The sequence below is a fragment of the Sorex araneus genome, chromosome 2 (genome assembly GCF_027595985.1).
Source record: "Sorex araneus isolate mSorAra2 chromosome 2, mSorAra2.pri, whole genome shotgun sequence".
Lineage (NCBI taxonomy): Eukaryota > Metazoa > Chordata > Mammalia > Eulipotyphla > Soricidae > Sorex > Sorex araneus.
This window is the reverse complement of record NC_073303.1, coordinates 51173742-51187933: the sequence shown is the minus strand read 5'-3', so window position 1 is coordinate 51187933 and position 14192 is coordinate 51173742. Positions and strand designations below refer to the sequence as shown.

Genomic DNA, 14192 nt, shown 5'->3' with positions numbered 1-14192 from the left:
TGGGCGGGGCGCTGCCGGCTCCTCCCGGCCGCGCGGGGGCGCTGTAGGCGGTGGCCGTAGCCCTGCCCCGGAAGCGGAAGCGCGGGTGCGGGCCGCGGCGCGGGCGGCGGGCGCATGGTGGTGCGATGAAGTTCTCGTACCGGGTGAGCGGGGCGCGGGCACGAGTGGGTGTCTCGGGCGGGGGTCCCGGGCGGGGGTCCCGGGCGGGGGTCCCGGGCTCCGCGCCGGACGGGCCGCGCCGACGCGTGACACGTCTGTGCTCGCCCCGCAGTTCTCGAATCTGCTGGGCACCGTCTACCGCCGTGGGAACTTGGGCTTCACGTGCGACGGGAACTCGGTGGTCAGCCCCGTGGGCAACAGAGTCACGGTGTTCGACCTGCGGAAGTAGGCGGGCGCGCCCGGGTCCGAGTCCCCCGCGCCCCGGCTCCCAACCCCTCCCCGTCCGCGCCCCCGGCACGTGCCGGCCCGCCCCGCCGCGGCCAGGCTCGGCTCAGCCCCTGCTGCAGCCCGTGCTCGCCCGACGCCTTCCATTGCCCCCATGTCGCCTTATCCCTTTATCTCCATCTCTCCGACTCCGATTTCGTCTTCTTTATTTTTTCCGTGCCGAGGGCTGGTTCAGGGCCCTCTGCCCTGGCCCTGGGCTCCTGCTGGGGCTGGGCGGGTGGACCGGCCTCCCCAGGCTGCCGGACTCATGTGCCCGTGCTCTCAGCAACAGATCCGAAACTCTGCCGCTGGCCACCCGCTACAACGTCAAGTGCGTGGGGCTCTCCCCAGATGGCCACCTGGCCATCATCGTGGACGAAGGTACACGTCACCCGCGGGTGGTGCCGGGTGGCCGGCTGGTGGACAGGAGTCCTCCCTGGCCTGGGCTCTGTGGTGCGGGGCACCTCACAGGCCCCCTCCTGCAGGTGGGGACGCGCTGCTGGTCAGTCTGCCTCACAGGGCCGTGCTCCACCGCTTCCACTTCAAGGGCTCCGTCAGCAGCGTCTGCTTCTCCCCCGATGGCAGGTACGGCTGCCCGCGCTGGCACAGCCCCCGAGGGCTTAAGTCCCGGTCACTCCTCAGCACTACCCCACACATGGGGGCCCAGGACTGCACCGGCGGGGGCTGCCGGTCCTGCTGGCTGTGAGCCCCTGAGCGAGGGTGTCACCACATTTGCCTCTCCCTGACACCCCCCATCCTCTTCCCTGGACATGTCCACCCTTCCGTGTCCACGCAGGAAGTTTGTGGTCACCAAGGGCAACCTGGCTCAGCTGTACCACGCCCCCGGAAGGAAACGGGAGTTCAACGCCTTCGCCCTGGACAAAACCTACTTCGGGCCCTTCGACGAGACCACGTGCATCGACTGGACGGATGACTCGAAGTGGGCGTCTGGGCAGGCTGGGCCGGGGTGTCGGCTGTGGCCCAGTGCACTGGGGGACAATGGGCAGTGACCTCCGCGCCGGCCTCCCTCCGCAGGTGTTTTGCAGTCGGGAGCAAGGACATGTCCACCTGGGTGTTCGGGGCTGAGCGCTGGGACAACCTCATCTACTATGCCCTTGGGGGCCACAAGGACGCCATTGTGGGCTGCTTCTTTGAGTCCTGCAGTCTGGACGTAGGTCCTGCCCCGGGTGTGGGGGCCCAGGGCGTGCAGGGCGGGACTGATGTGGTGACGTGGCCGCTCCCTCCCTGCAGCTGTACACGCTCAGCCAGGACGGCACCCTGTGTGTGTGGCAGTGCGACACGCTCCCCGAGGGCCTGCGGCTGAAGGCCCCCTCCGGCTGGAGGGCGGACGTGCTGCGGGGGGACGCGGGGGACGAGAGTGAGCAGGAGGCCGAGACCACCATCCAGGGGAAGGCCACGCCGGCCCCCGAGGAGCAGCAGGGCAAAGTGAAGTACTCGCGGCTGGCCAAGTAGGTGTGGGGGCCGGGCGGGTCCTGGAGGGGCCGCTGGGGCCTGGCCTCCTCCTCAGCCTGTGCTCGGCCTGCAGGCACTTTTTCAACAAAGAAGGCGACTTCAACCAGCTGACGGCCGCGGCCTATCACAAGAAGACTCACCTCTTGGTCACTGGCTTTGCTTCTGGAACCTTCCACCTCCATGAGCTCCCGGAGTTCAATCTCATTCACTCCCTGAGGTGAGGGCCTCTGCTCCTGGGCTGCGGGGGAGCATCAGACTGTGGGGTGGCTGGGACCCTGCCCAGCAGGACCCCCGTGTACCCCACATCCTGCCCCCTTTCTGCCCATGGGCTCTGTCTGGTGTTCTGTTGTGGGGAACAGCTTCTGTCTAGAAGGTGGGTGAAGAGAGCTCAGGGTGGGGCTGGCTGGCTGACACACCCAAGGGGTTTATGTGTGGGTGCGTGTCACGTGTGTGCACATAGGTGAGTGTGTGTCATATGTGCACTAGGTGTGAATGGGGGTGTGTGTCTCACGTGTGCGCATAGGTGTGGGGGGTTCATGTCATGTGTGCACGTTGGTAGGTGTGGGTGCGTGTCACGTGTCCACATAGGTATGTGAGGGTGCATGTCATGTGTATGCACATCGGTGGGCGCGTCACATGTGTGCACATAGGTGGGTATGGGGGGGTATGCATGAGTTGGGGCATCGCCTTGCCCGCTCCTTGGGCACCCACGGCTCGCCCTGTCCCTGCCCACAGCATCTCGGATCAGAGGATCACCTCTGTGGCCATCAACAGCTCCGGGGACTGGGTGGCCTTCGGGTGCTCAGGTTTGTCCGGTGGCGGGTGGGCGGGTGTGTTGCGGGCGGTCCCTCAGGGTAGGGGCGGCTCCTTGGGCAGCCTCTGGGCCCGCTGGTGTGGGTGAGCAGGCAGGGAGGCTCCAAGCGCAGTGCTCCCGGCGTGGTGCTCCTGCAGGCCTGGGCCAGCTGCTGGTGTGGGAGTGGCAGAGCGAGTCCTACGTGCTCAAGCAGCAGGGCCACTTCGACAGCATGGTGGCGCTGGCCTACGCCCCCGACGGGCAGTACCTGGTCACCGGCGGCGACGACGGCAAGGTGGGACTGGGTGGTAGCAGGGGGTGGGGCCTCGAGCGCGCCTGTGTGTGTATGTGTGTGCGCACACATGCGTGTATGTTGCAGGTGCGTGTGTGGGCTCGGCCCTGTGCGTGGCCTTTGCTCTGAGCGGTGGTCTAGCCCACCGTGCGGCCCCTCGGGATGGGTACTTCCTTACTTACTCTGGCCCGGGGCCCCCGGGTGACTGGCTGGGGCCCTGCCCTGGGACCCCACGGCCGCCTCCCCCACACAGGTGAAGGTCTGGAACACCCTCAGTGGCTTCTGCTTCGTCACGTTCACGGAGCACACAAGTGGTGTCACCGGGGTGACCTTCACAGCCACTGGCCACGTCGTGGTCACCTCGTCCATGGACGGCACCGTGCGTGCCTTTGACCTCCACAGGTGAGCCCGAGGAGCGTGGCGCCCACGGTGGGCGGGGGAGGCAGGGGGCGGGGCCTGAGCCGGCGGCGCCCCTGCCCCACAGGTACCGGAATTTCCGCACCTTCACGTCCCCGCGCCCCACCCAGTTCTCGTGCGTGGCCGTGGACTCCAGCGGGGAGATCGTGGCAGCCGGCGCCCAGGACGCCTTTGAGATCTTCATTTGGTCCATGCAGACGGGGCGGCTCCTGGACGTGAGCGAGGGGGCCGGGGGGGCCTGGGCCCGGCGCTGGCCTAGGGCCCGCTCTCACCCTCTGCTGGCCGCCCGCAGGTTCTCTCAGGCCACGAGGGCCCCATCAGCGGACTCTGCTTCAGCCCCGCCAGGTCGGTCCTGGCCAGCGCCTCATGGGACCGCACGGTGCGCCTGTGGGACATGGCCGACAGCTGGCGGACCACCGAGACGCTGGCGCTGACCTCGGATGCGCTGGCCGTGACCTACCGCCCCGACGGTGCCGAGCTGGCCGTGGCCACCCTGAACTCGCAGATCACTTTCTGGGACCCCGAGGGCGCCACCCAGACGGGCTCCATCGAAGGCCGGCATGACCTGCGGCCCGGCAGGAAGGAGCTGGACAAGATCACGGCCAAGCACGCGGCCAAGGGGAAGTGAGTGCTGCCCGCTGGGACTCCCTGCCCCGTGCCCATCCCTGCTGGGGCCTGTCCCCTCCGGCTGCACTCCCGGCCGCACGCTGAGGGGGCCTGCTGGTCGCCCAGGGCCTTCACCACGCTCTGCTACTCTGCGGACGGCCAGTACGTGCTGGCAGGCGGCATGTCCAAGTTCGTGTGCATCTACCACGTCCGGGAGCAGATCCTCATGAAGAAGTTCGAGGTGTCCCAGAACCTCTCCCTGGATGCCATGGAGGTGAGGCCCGGGGGTCCACTGCCCCACCAGGTCTGGGTGCCACGGGGGCTGGTCTTCGTTCTCTGGACCTCTCACTCAGCTGGCTGTCCCCAGGAGTTCCTGAACCGGAGGAAGATGACAGAGTTTGGCAACTTGGCGCTCATCGACCAGGACGCTGGGGCGGACGAGGGTGTGGCCATCCCCCTGCCGGGGGTGAAGAAAGGTGCAGATGGGGCGCCCTGCCGGAGACTGGCCCGCGGGTGGGCAGAGGGTAGCCCACAGACCCCCCAGGACCTGCTGTGCCCGCTCGCCGAGCATATGGCAGGGGCACTGCAGTGGGGACGCGGCAGGGAGTGTGACTGAGGTCAGCTGCACTCCCAGGGACAGGCCCAGGCATTGGTCCTCCAAGGCCAAGTGCTCTTGGTGGAGCCCTGGGGAGGGGCGTGGGACACAGCTGTGGTGGAGAGGAGGGTGTGTGTCCTCGTGTGTTCCCCCTCCCCCCCGTCCCCAGTGGGTTTGAACTTGGCTCCCGGGAGCTTCACCCGGCAGTGCCCGAGCTCGGGGAGGGAGAGGCGGAGAGGCAACCCCTGAGCCACCTTGTCTTCCAGGGGACATGAGCTCCCGGCACTTCAAACCTGAGATCAGGGTCACCTCGCTCCGCTTCTCCCCGACTGGTGAGCCCCGGGGTGAGGTGGGGTGCGGCTTGGCCTGGGGGACTGGGTCTGGCCCAACGCTCCTGTGGGTGAGCTGATGCCTTTATCCTTGGTGTCCCGGGGAGGATGTCGGGGTCCAGGCCCCTTAGGGACACGCATCAGGGGCCGCGCCGAGTTCACAGCTGCCCGTGTCCCCTTGGCTTCCCCAGGGCACTGCTGGGCGGCCACCACCACTGAGGGCCTCCTCATCTACTCCCTGGACACGCAGTTGCTCTTCGACCCCTACCAGCTGGACACCAGCGTCACCCCGGCCCGGGTGCGGGCGGCCCTGCGCCAGCTCGACTTCACCAGGGCCCTGCTCATGGCACTGCGGCTGGGCGAGCGGCCGCTGGTGCAGGAGGCCCTGGAGGCCGTGCCCTGGGGCGAGAGTGTGTACCAGGCCGGGCGGCAGGGCGGGGCCTGGGGGGCTGCCGGGGCCAGCAGCCCCTCACCGCGCTCTCCCTCCAGTCGAGGTGGTCGCCTCCTCCCTGCCTGACCTGTATGTGGAGAAGGTTCTGGGCTTCCTGGCTCCGTCCCTGGAGGTCTCTCGCCACCTGGAGTTCTACCTCCTGTGGGCTCAGAAGCTGCTCATGCTGCACGGACAGAAGCTCAAGGCCAGGTAGCCCCGCCCCCACCCTGTGTCCGGGAGGGGCCCAGCCCCGGAGAGCACCCTTGCTGAGGACGCCCATGTTTGCAGGGCAGGGACGCTGCTGCCCACTGTCCAGTTCCTGCAGAAGAGCCTCCAGCGGCACCTGGACAGCGTATCCAAACTGTACGTGCGCTCTGGCGTCGGGTGCCCAGGGCCGCTGCGGGGCTGACCTAGTGCTGGCCGGTGGGCCCAGGGCTGCTCCCCTTTTCAGGCGGTGGCCGGGGGTGGGCTCACGGCTTCACCCGCCTGTGCTGTGGCCACATCCCTCTGGGAGTAGCAGGGAAGGGGCTGCCCCACCCCAGGCCGGGCACTGAAGGGGGAGTGAGGTGGTGGGTGTGCGAGCTGCCCGCAGCAGGCGTCTCTCGGGCCGCCTCTGCTCTTCCCATCTGACACTGCCGCCTCCCGCAGCTGCGATTGGAACCGTTACAACATCCGCTACGTGCTGGCCCTGTCGCAGCAGCGCGGCCTGAAGCGCCCGTCCGAGCCACTGGACAGTGAGGAGGACGCTGAGGAGGACGAGGACAGCCTGTGTCTCCTTCGGACGGCAGACGGGGACCTTAGGGATGGGCTGCTGGTGTAGCGCCCCAGAGGGGTGGCCCCCGCGGAGCAGTGGGGCTGAGGGGCAGTGGTCCGAGGAGCTGGCCTCGGACTTGGTTTCCTGGAGGGACCACGGCGGCTGCAGGAAGCAGGGGCTGGCCCTAGCAGCCGGGGTGCCAGGCCCTCCCCGAAGGACTACCTGTCCCAGTACGGCGGAGACGGAGGGACGGGACGAGGGACAATGAACAGGGGGTTTCTGGAGGGTAAAGGAGGCTGGGACTCAACTGACCCTCAAAAGCCTACAATGTGGGAGCGGGAGCACTAGCACAGTGGGCAGGGCGTTTGCCCAACCTGGGTTCGATCCACGGCATCCCACATGGTCCCCGAGCACCGCCAGGAGTAACTCCTGAGTGCAGAGCAGGAGCAAACCCTGAGCATTGCTGGGTGTGACCCAAAAATAAAACTAAAAAAGGCTACAGTGTCTGTCCTGACTGCGGGGACCTTGGAGGGGCGGAGGCTGGGGCGGGGGTTGGAGCCCGAGACGGGGTCTGCGGAGGAGCCCGCCCAGGAGCCCCGACGGGCAGATGATTGACGCGGGCAGGGGGTGCGGCCCCGCCCACTGGCGGAAACCCGGGCGGGTGCGCAGGCGCGGCCCCGCCCACCGGCGCGCTCCCGGAAACGCGGCAGGGCGCAGGCGCAGGCGGGCCGTGTTGGTACAGGGCCGGTTCCCCGCGTGACCCTGCGACCCCGCTGTCCCCGCGCGGCCATGGCGACTCTCAGGGCCCTGGTGGCGTCCAGGCTGGCGGCGAGCGCCGCTTTCGCGCCCTCCTGCGGGCGGGCGTCCGCCCCGCGCGCTCCCCTTCACGTGTCCGCGTCGCGCCCCGGGCCCAGGGTCGGGCTGGTGAGTGCGCGCGGGGCCGGCCCCGCGACCCCCGGTCACCCCGGCCCGGTCGTGCAGATCCCGCCGGCCCCCCGATCCCCGGTCACAGGACCCTGCACGGCTCCCCGACCCGTCCCCGGTTACTCCGACCCCGCTGGCCTCAGCATCCCCCGGTCATCCGGACCCCGGTCATCCAGACCCCTCCAGCTCCATGACCCCTGATGACCCTGGCCCGGTCCCCCGGGCCCCACACGGCTCGGCTGTCCCCTGGCCCTGGTCACCCATCCCTCCTGCCTGGGTGTTCCCGGGTCCCCCAGCCCCGGTCCCCCGCGCCCCGCTCCACCTGACCCTGGCCCCCTGACCACCCGGTCCCCCAGGTGCTGTCCGGCTGTGGCGTGTACGACGGGACGGAGATTCACGAGGCCTCCGCGTAAGCCCCGGGACCACCGTGTGCCTTGCCAGGGAGACCCGAAGGGCCCTGAACCCCGGCGTGGGGCAGCATCACCAAGCAGCACCCCCCACGCCCCCGTTGTCGCTGCTCATTCCCTCCCCCTCCCGTCACCCAGGGCTGGGCAGTGGGGCTGGGGCCGGGCAGTACTCAAGGGACCCCCTTATGCTGCCATCAGCTCCCCAGAGGGGTCCCCGCAGCGGCTTCTGGGTGCTCTGCTGTGAATCGCCCTGGTCCGTCCCTCCCTGGGTCATCCCCTGCCCTGCCCCAGCCCCCTGAGTGCCCGCAGGGGGTGCAGTGGCCGCACTAAGGCCCCCCCACCCTCACCCCCTTTGTGCACTGCTCGGACATCCCTGCACGCTGACCACTCAGACGCTGTGGGGAAGGAGGCCAGGGGCTGGGGCAGTGTTGGGGGTGCGGGGCAGTTCCTGGGGTGAGGGCAGTGTCCGGCCGGGCAGTGTGGGGTGAGCTGGCTGAGTCTCCCCGCAGGGTCCTGGTGCACCTGAGCCGGGCGGGCGCCGACGTGCACATCTTCGCCCCCAGCATCCCCCAAATGCACGTGATCGACCACACACAGGGGCAGCCCGCGGAGAAGGAGACCAGGTGTGGGGGTGGGGGGGCCCGAGCTGCTGCACGGTGGGCCTGGACACTCTGGGGGCCCCCAGCCCAGCCTGGGCGGGAGGGCAGGGACCCCTGGGCCCCACCTCTGGGCCCCCCCACACTGCCCTCGGGGAGGGACAATAAAGAGCTGTGTGGGGGTGCCGCACACTCGTGTGAGCCCCGCCCATCCTTGGGCGCCCCCCGGGACACTCACCGTTGGGGGTCCCCCTTTCCCAGGAACGTCCTGACGGAGTCAGCACGGATCGCCCGTGGCAAGATCAGCGACCTGGCGCAGCTCAGCGTGGCCAACCTGGACGCGGTCATCTTCCCGGGAGGCTTCGGCGCCGCCAAGAACCTGTGAGTCCTGTTCCGGCCCCTGGGGGGCGCTGCGACGCGATGAGGCTTTGGGCCTCGCTAGTTTCTGGTCCTCTCCCAGGCTCCTTCCTCACCGCAGTGACCCAGCTGTCCGCTTGGGGCACTCCGGGGCTCGGGCACGGTTGTGTGGGGACAGCTGCCCTGGTCCTGGCGGTCACCCAGGAGGCAGGCGCCTGCCCTGCCCAGCCCGGCTGCCCGTAGCACTGCCCGCCTCTCTCACAGCCCTGCCCCCCTCACCCAGCGCCCCCAGCAGCTGCGTCCTCCCCTCACTGAGCACCGTCTCCCCAGCCCTGGGCCTCCCAGCTGGCCTCACCCCGGACCCCTGCCCTCTCAGTCAGCTGTATGACCCCCAGCACCCACCTGCACCCCACCTGCCTTGGGGAGGCCGGGACAGATGGCCGGGCCCCCGAGCGCTGACGGCCTTGGCCTGGTGTCCACCCCTGCCTCCCTCCGCCTCCTCCCTGCAGTGGTGGGCGTGCGGGAGACCCCCCTGCTCGGCGCTGTGTGACTGTAGCCACCAGCTCTGGCGCTGGCTGACCGGCATGGGTGGCCCAAGGCCTCCGGCCAGTCCCCTCGGATGGGCGGGTGGCCGAGTGTGTATCAGGGTGAGGCCCGCCCCGCCCCGCCCTGTGCCTGGCGCCTGCCGAGGGCCCCAGCAGCCACCCTCTCCCTCAGGAGCAGCTTCGCCGTGGACGGCAAGGACTGCACCGTGCACAGGGATGTGGAGCGCGTCCTCAGGGACTTCCACAAGGCCGGCAAGCCCATCGGGTAGGGGGCCGGGTCTGGGCAGAGCTGCTTGGCCGCATGGGGCGCCTCAGGGCCACCGCCCACCTTCCTCCTGCCCCCCCCCCCGCCCCCTCCGCGTCAGCCCAGCCCTCGGGGCTCGCTCCTGCCTCTGCTCAGGGCCCCGCGGTCAGGCAAGTCCCGTTTCAGCTGCCGCCCAGCCTGACCCGCCCGCCCCCCCCAGCCTGTGCTGTATCGCGCCCGTCCTCGCCGCCAAGGTGCTGGGCGCCGTGGAGGTCACCGTGGGCCACGAGCAGGAGGAAGGGGGCAAGTGGCCATACGCTGGCACTGCAGAGGCCATCAAAGCACTGGGTGCCAAGCACTGTGTGAAGGAGGTGACCATATCCTTGTGGGCAGTGCGGGCCAGGGCAGGGCGGGGCCAGCTGGGGCTGTGGCTTTCGTGCACGGTTCCTCTTGGGTTGGGGCTGGGCAGCCGCGGCAGCCCTGGCCCCGCGTCAGGGGACGTCAGGGGATGATGAGGGCGCGGAGGGCGTGGGGGCTGGTGTGCCGGGGGCGCGGGCACAGCGGGCATGTGGCTGGCTGCTTCCCTAACACGCACACGAAGCCCATGTGGACCAGAAGAACAAGGTGGTGACCACGCCTGCCTTCATGTGTGAGACGGCGCTGCACCACATCCACGACGGCATCGGCGCCATGGTGCGGAAGGTGCTGGAGCTCACCCGCAAGTGACCCGCGCCGGGGAGGGGGCACTCGGGGGGCAGCCAGTCCCCCCACACTGCCCGCGGGGAGGGACAATAAAGAGCTGAGCCTTCGCCCGTGTCTGTGCTCGCGAGGCCCAGGCCTCCGCCCTCCATCACCTCTGGCCCTCGGGAGCCCCAGAACTGCCACTGGCCACGTAGGCGATGGGCCTCGTGCCGCCCCGTGTCCCGCCCACACCCTACATGTGCTGGGGCGGGGGCGGTGATGGGCCTGCCCCTCCGGGCTCCCGCATGGGTGCTCGTCCCCAGCTGCGCAGAGCCATGTGTCACCGACCGGCCTCTCACTGGCCACTTGCTGCTCACCCGGGGACTTGCCCGGCCTGAAGGGGCTGGTGAGCCTGACCGGCTGCTGGTGGTCAAGGCGACCGTTGGGCTCGGGGTGACTCCTGGCTCTGTGCTCGGGGCTCACTCCTGATGGTGCTCAGCGACCCTGTGGGGTGCCGGGGTCGGGTCTGGGTTCGCCGAGTGTGGGTAGCGCCCGCCCCACTGCACCATCACTCCAGCCCCTCGTGACCCCTCGTCCCCCGATGCTGTCTGTTGGCCCGAGGTGCCGCCCTGACGGGTGGTAGGGCACAGCACCAGCGGCTCCGGGAAGGCGGGGCACCGTCGCTGCTCTGGGAGCTGCCCTGGGCGGCAGCAGGTTCACTGGGACCCCCTTGTGGCCACACTCGCCTCTGGGTCACCGTCTCCCTCGCACTCGGCTCTCCTCAGAGCTCAGACAGGCAGCACCGGCCTGCCTCCCGCAGGCCCCACCTGGACGCCTCACTGGACCCCGGGACCCCGGGCTGCCTTGGGGGAGCCTTCGGGGCCTTGCCAGTCCTTGCTGGGCTGAAGTGTCCGGACTGGTCTGTCGGCCTGCTGGGGACAGGAAGGCCCCTCACCCCCTGGCCCGGTGCTCGCTCACCCCCCAGGACCCGGGCCCAGCTGGGGTCCAGACAGTCCCGTGGGTGCAGGAAGTGGGGGCTGCGGGCTGGGTTTCAGGGTGACAGCGGAAGCCGGCGGGGGAGGGCGGGGAGGGCGGCTGGAGTCCATCCAGGGCCCAGTTCCCCTTCCCTGCTCCCCACGCTGCCCACGCGTCTGGAACCCCGTCCAGCATGGCGTGGGGGGAGGGTGCGGGGGTGTCACACTGTGGGGGGCACAGCTCAGGGTCACAGCAGCACAGCTGCTTACTGAGGTGTGGAACGTGTGTGTGGCGCTGGAACACAGCCGAAGTGGGGAGCACTCTGGAACGCTCCAGAACACTCCAGAACACTTGAACCGTCTCACGGAGGGCAGGGCCCAGTCCCCTAGGCGTGCACCACCTCCACCTCCCCCATCTCCAGCGCACCCCACCCACTTCCTCTGGGGTTCTGCAGGTGTCCCTTGACTCGGGCCCCGTGTGGGGGCTGATCCCCCCACAGGACCCCCCACCCCACCCCGGGCGGTTCCCGCCTCTGGCTGGAGCCTCCGGTTCCTGCATCCTGTGCGCGTGCTGGGTCTCGGCCCCACCCCGGTGCCCCTCAGGCCGAGACTCGTTTCCTTTCACAGGGGCCAGCATCCAGACTGGCAGCCGCGTCCCCTGGAGCCGTCCCACCTCCCACGGGGCCCTCAGTCTGCAGCAGACACCCGGCCTGGGGAGGGGCCAGTCGCCAGCCGGCCCGAGGGCTATCAGCTGCAGTGGGCGCCCTCGGGGCCTCCTCAGCCGAGTCTGGGCTTCCTACTGTGGGCCTGCCCCTGACAGTGCTCTCAGGGAAACCCCTGAGAAAGTGCTCCCTTCCCCCCGCATCCTGGACAGGGCCACCAGCCACTGCCCCCAGGGCGGAGCACTGAGGGCGGGCCAGAGGCCAGGACTGAGGCCCCTACCCCGTGTCCCCTGCTCCCGTGTCCCCTGCCCCTGCGTGGCCGGTCCTCTGTCCCCTGCCCCCGTGTCCCCGTGCCCTGCCCTCTGTCCCGTCCTCCCCGGCCCCCAAGGGGGACTCCCTGGGGCTTTCCTGGGGACTTACCCGTGTCCCTCCCCGTGTGGGAGACCCTCGGCGCCCGGCAGGGGCAGGAGCTGTTCCTGGGGCAGAGCCAGCAGCCCCCCACCCTCCCCCGCTGGCTCCTCCAGCTGCAGGGCCTCAGTTTCCCCTTGCGGGTGTGATAAGACGGTGCAGTCGGCAGCAGCCTGTGCACCCCGGGCCAGAGGTGGCCCCCACAGTGAGGCCTCGGACCCTGTGCATCAATTGTAGGAGGGTTTGCTGTGACTCTTGGGGGGACACTCCCTGTGCATGCTTATGACCATGTGCACAGTATCCCCATCAGTGTGCTCTTGGGCCACGGAGTCATGGGGTGTGCATACTGCATGGTCATGGCACATTCATGTGTGTGCTGTGTACCTGTGGTGTGTACATGTGTACCAATTACCCATGGTATATGCATGTGTGCTGTGTACTCAGTGTATGCACATATGTGCCACATAGTCATGGTATGTGCATGTGTGTGGCATGTAGTATAGTCATGGCGTTTGCATTTGTGTGCCATGTAGTCATGGTATGTGCATATGTGTGCTGTGTAGTCATGGAGCGTACAAGTATGTACCATGTAGTCATGTGTTCATGAGTGTGCCGTGTAGTCGTGGGAGCATATGTGTGTCATGTGGTGGTGACATGTGCATGTGTCTTTCATGTAGTTATGGTATGTGCATATGTGTGCCATGTAGTCATGGTGGGAACATGTGTGTGCCATGTAGTGTGTGACTGCGTGTCCCATGTTCCTAGAGGTGTACAGCTGGGGGTGGTGCTGCAGGGTGCAGACCCTGGCTAAGTGGCCCATGGTTTTACTGGCCCCAGCACAGTCCTCTGTGAGGGATCAGGGCTCCTGGCTGTCCATGGGGAGGACTGTCCTGGGCTGGAGAAGGTGACCCTGCGGGGAGGGCCCTCCCAGAGTGTCCCCAGGCCCTGTGCCCGCTCAGCCCCTGCCCCAAACCCTCCTGATGCATGAGGTGGGTCTGACCCTGGCCCCTTAGCCGGCTGGGGCACTGGCACCCTCCTACCCTCATGGTGTCCGGGCCTTGGGGGGATGGAGTGTGGACAGGGAGGGTGGCACGGATAGGGGGTCCCGCTGCAACCAGCCCCTCACAGTTGCTCTGTCAGTTTTATTTCTGCCTCCACCCAGGGCTGGAGGGGAGCCCCCTCACAGAAGGGTGTGGAGGGGGCACTGGGATGGCCTGGCGGCACCCCAGAGAGCTCAGGACATGCCGCGCGGTGCCTCTCAATCCCTGTCGCTGACCAGCGTGTGGTGGTGCAGGACCCAGGGCTGAGTCTGGGAGGAGCCGGCAGATACACCGGTGGACAGAGCCATGAATGTCTGGAAGGCCAGGACCGGCCTGAGGTTCAGCCCCTGGGGTCACAGAACCTCCCTCACGCCCAGGCCATCGGGGTCTGGGCAGAGACTGGGCCTGAGCCCCGGCGGCCGCCTGTTCCAGGAGAGCTCAGAGTGGCCTGGCCTGGCCGGCACCCGCAGCTGCAGCCGGGACGCTGGCCGAGTGCGACCGTTGTCTGACCTCCCGGCCTTAGCACTGGTGCATGGCGCTGCCCTGCTGAGTGAGAAGCTCGCGCCCAGGGCGTGCAGGGGGGCCCCGGCTTTCAGCTGCCTGGGCTCTGCCTGCGGCCAGGGGGCGGGTCAGGCCACCCTGTCCCTGCCAGGTCGCTGCCCTCACAGCCCCTCTGGGCACGTCAGCTCACAGGGGCACCCAGCTCTGGGTCCTGGCCCCGCAGCCCCTCAGCGCTCTGCCCAGGGCAGCACACCCCCCCGTGTGCTGTGAGCGCCACTTCCCGGCCGTCTGCCAGCTCCACGGTGCCAGGGGCGGGGCTGGCCAATGTGCACTCAGACCGCACTTCCTGCTTGGTCAGCACAGTTGCCCACTGCCATGCTGGGGACACGTGTGTATCTGTGCACATGCACACAGTCATGTGGGGGCACGCTGTGCCTGTGTACACATACGAACCTGTTCTCATGCATGTGGACATCTGTGCATTACATGCACGTATACACAACTCCGTGTGCATGTGACTGTGCTGTTTATGTATGTGCAGGTATGTGTATGTCTATCTGTGTGTATGTGTATGTGTTTGTGTGCACATGTTTGTGTGCATGTATATGTGTCTGTGTAGGTATGTGCATGTATGAGTACATCTCTGTGTGATGTGCATACACTTGCACACACAGACACAGTCGTGTGCCTGCATACACATGCACAGGTGTATGCTGTCATGTTGCCCATTCAGCCAACTGT

At 68.1% G+C, this 14192-nt stretch overlaps 2 protein-coding genes across 2 annotated transcripts; both read left to right on the top strand.

The window, feature by feature from the left end:
- The first annotated feature begins 67 nt into the window (after positions 1 to 67).
- Positions 68 to 6613, top strand: PWP2 (PWP2 small subunit processome component). Its single transcript, XM_004602488.2, has 20 exons — positions 68 to 143; positions 272 to 384; positions 710 to 804; positions 909 to 1008; positions 1220 to 1363; positions 1459 to 1594; positions 1675 to 1892; positions 1970 to 2113; positions 2632 to 2702; positions 2848 to 2984; positions 3235 to 3383; positions 3466 to 3613; positions 3691 to 4022; positions 4131 to 4278; positions 4372 to 4480; positions 4866 to 4931; positions 5120 to 5338; positions 5418 to 5568; positions 5647 to 5721; positions 6007 to 6613. The coding sequence occupies exons 1-20, from the start codon at positions 126 to 128 to the stop codon at positions 6176 to 6178; spliced, it is 2745 nt and encodes a 914-aa protein (XP_004602545.1). The 5' UTR covers positions 68 to 125; the 3' UTR covers positions 6179 to 6613.
- Positions 6614 to 6805: 192 nt separating this feature from the next.
- Positions 6806 to 9994, top strand: GATD3 (glutamine amidotransferase class 1 domain containing 3). Its single transcript, XM_004602487.2, has 7 exons — positions 6806 to 7036; positions 7393 to 7445; positions 7953 to 8066; positions 8301 to 8420; positions 9114 to 9206; positions 9406 to 9562; positions 9783 to 9994. The coding sequence occupies exons 1-7, from the start codon at positions 6902 to 6904 to the stop codon at positions 9909 to 9911; spliced, it is 801 nt and encodes a 266-aa protein (XP_004602544.1). The 5' UTR covers positions 6806 to 6901; the 3' UTR covers positions 9912 to 9994.
- Positions 9995 to 14192: the final 4198 nt, after the last annotated feature.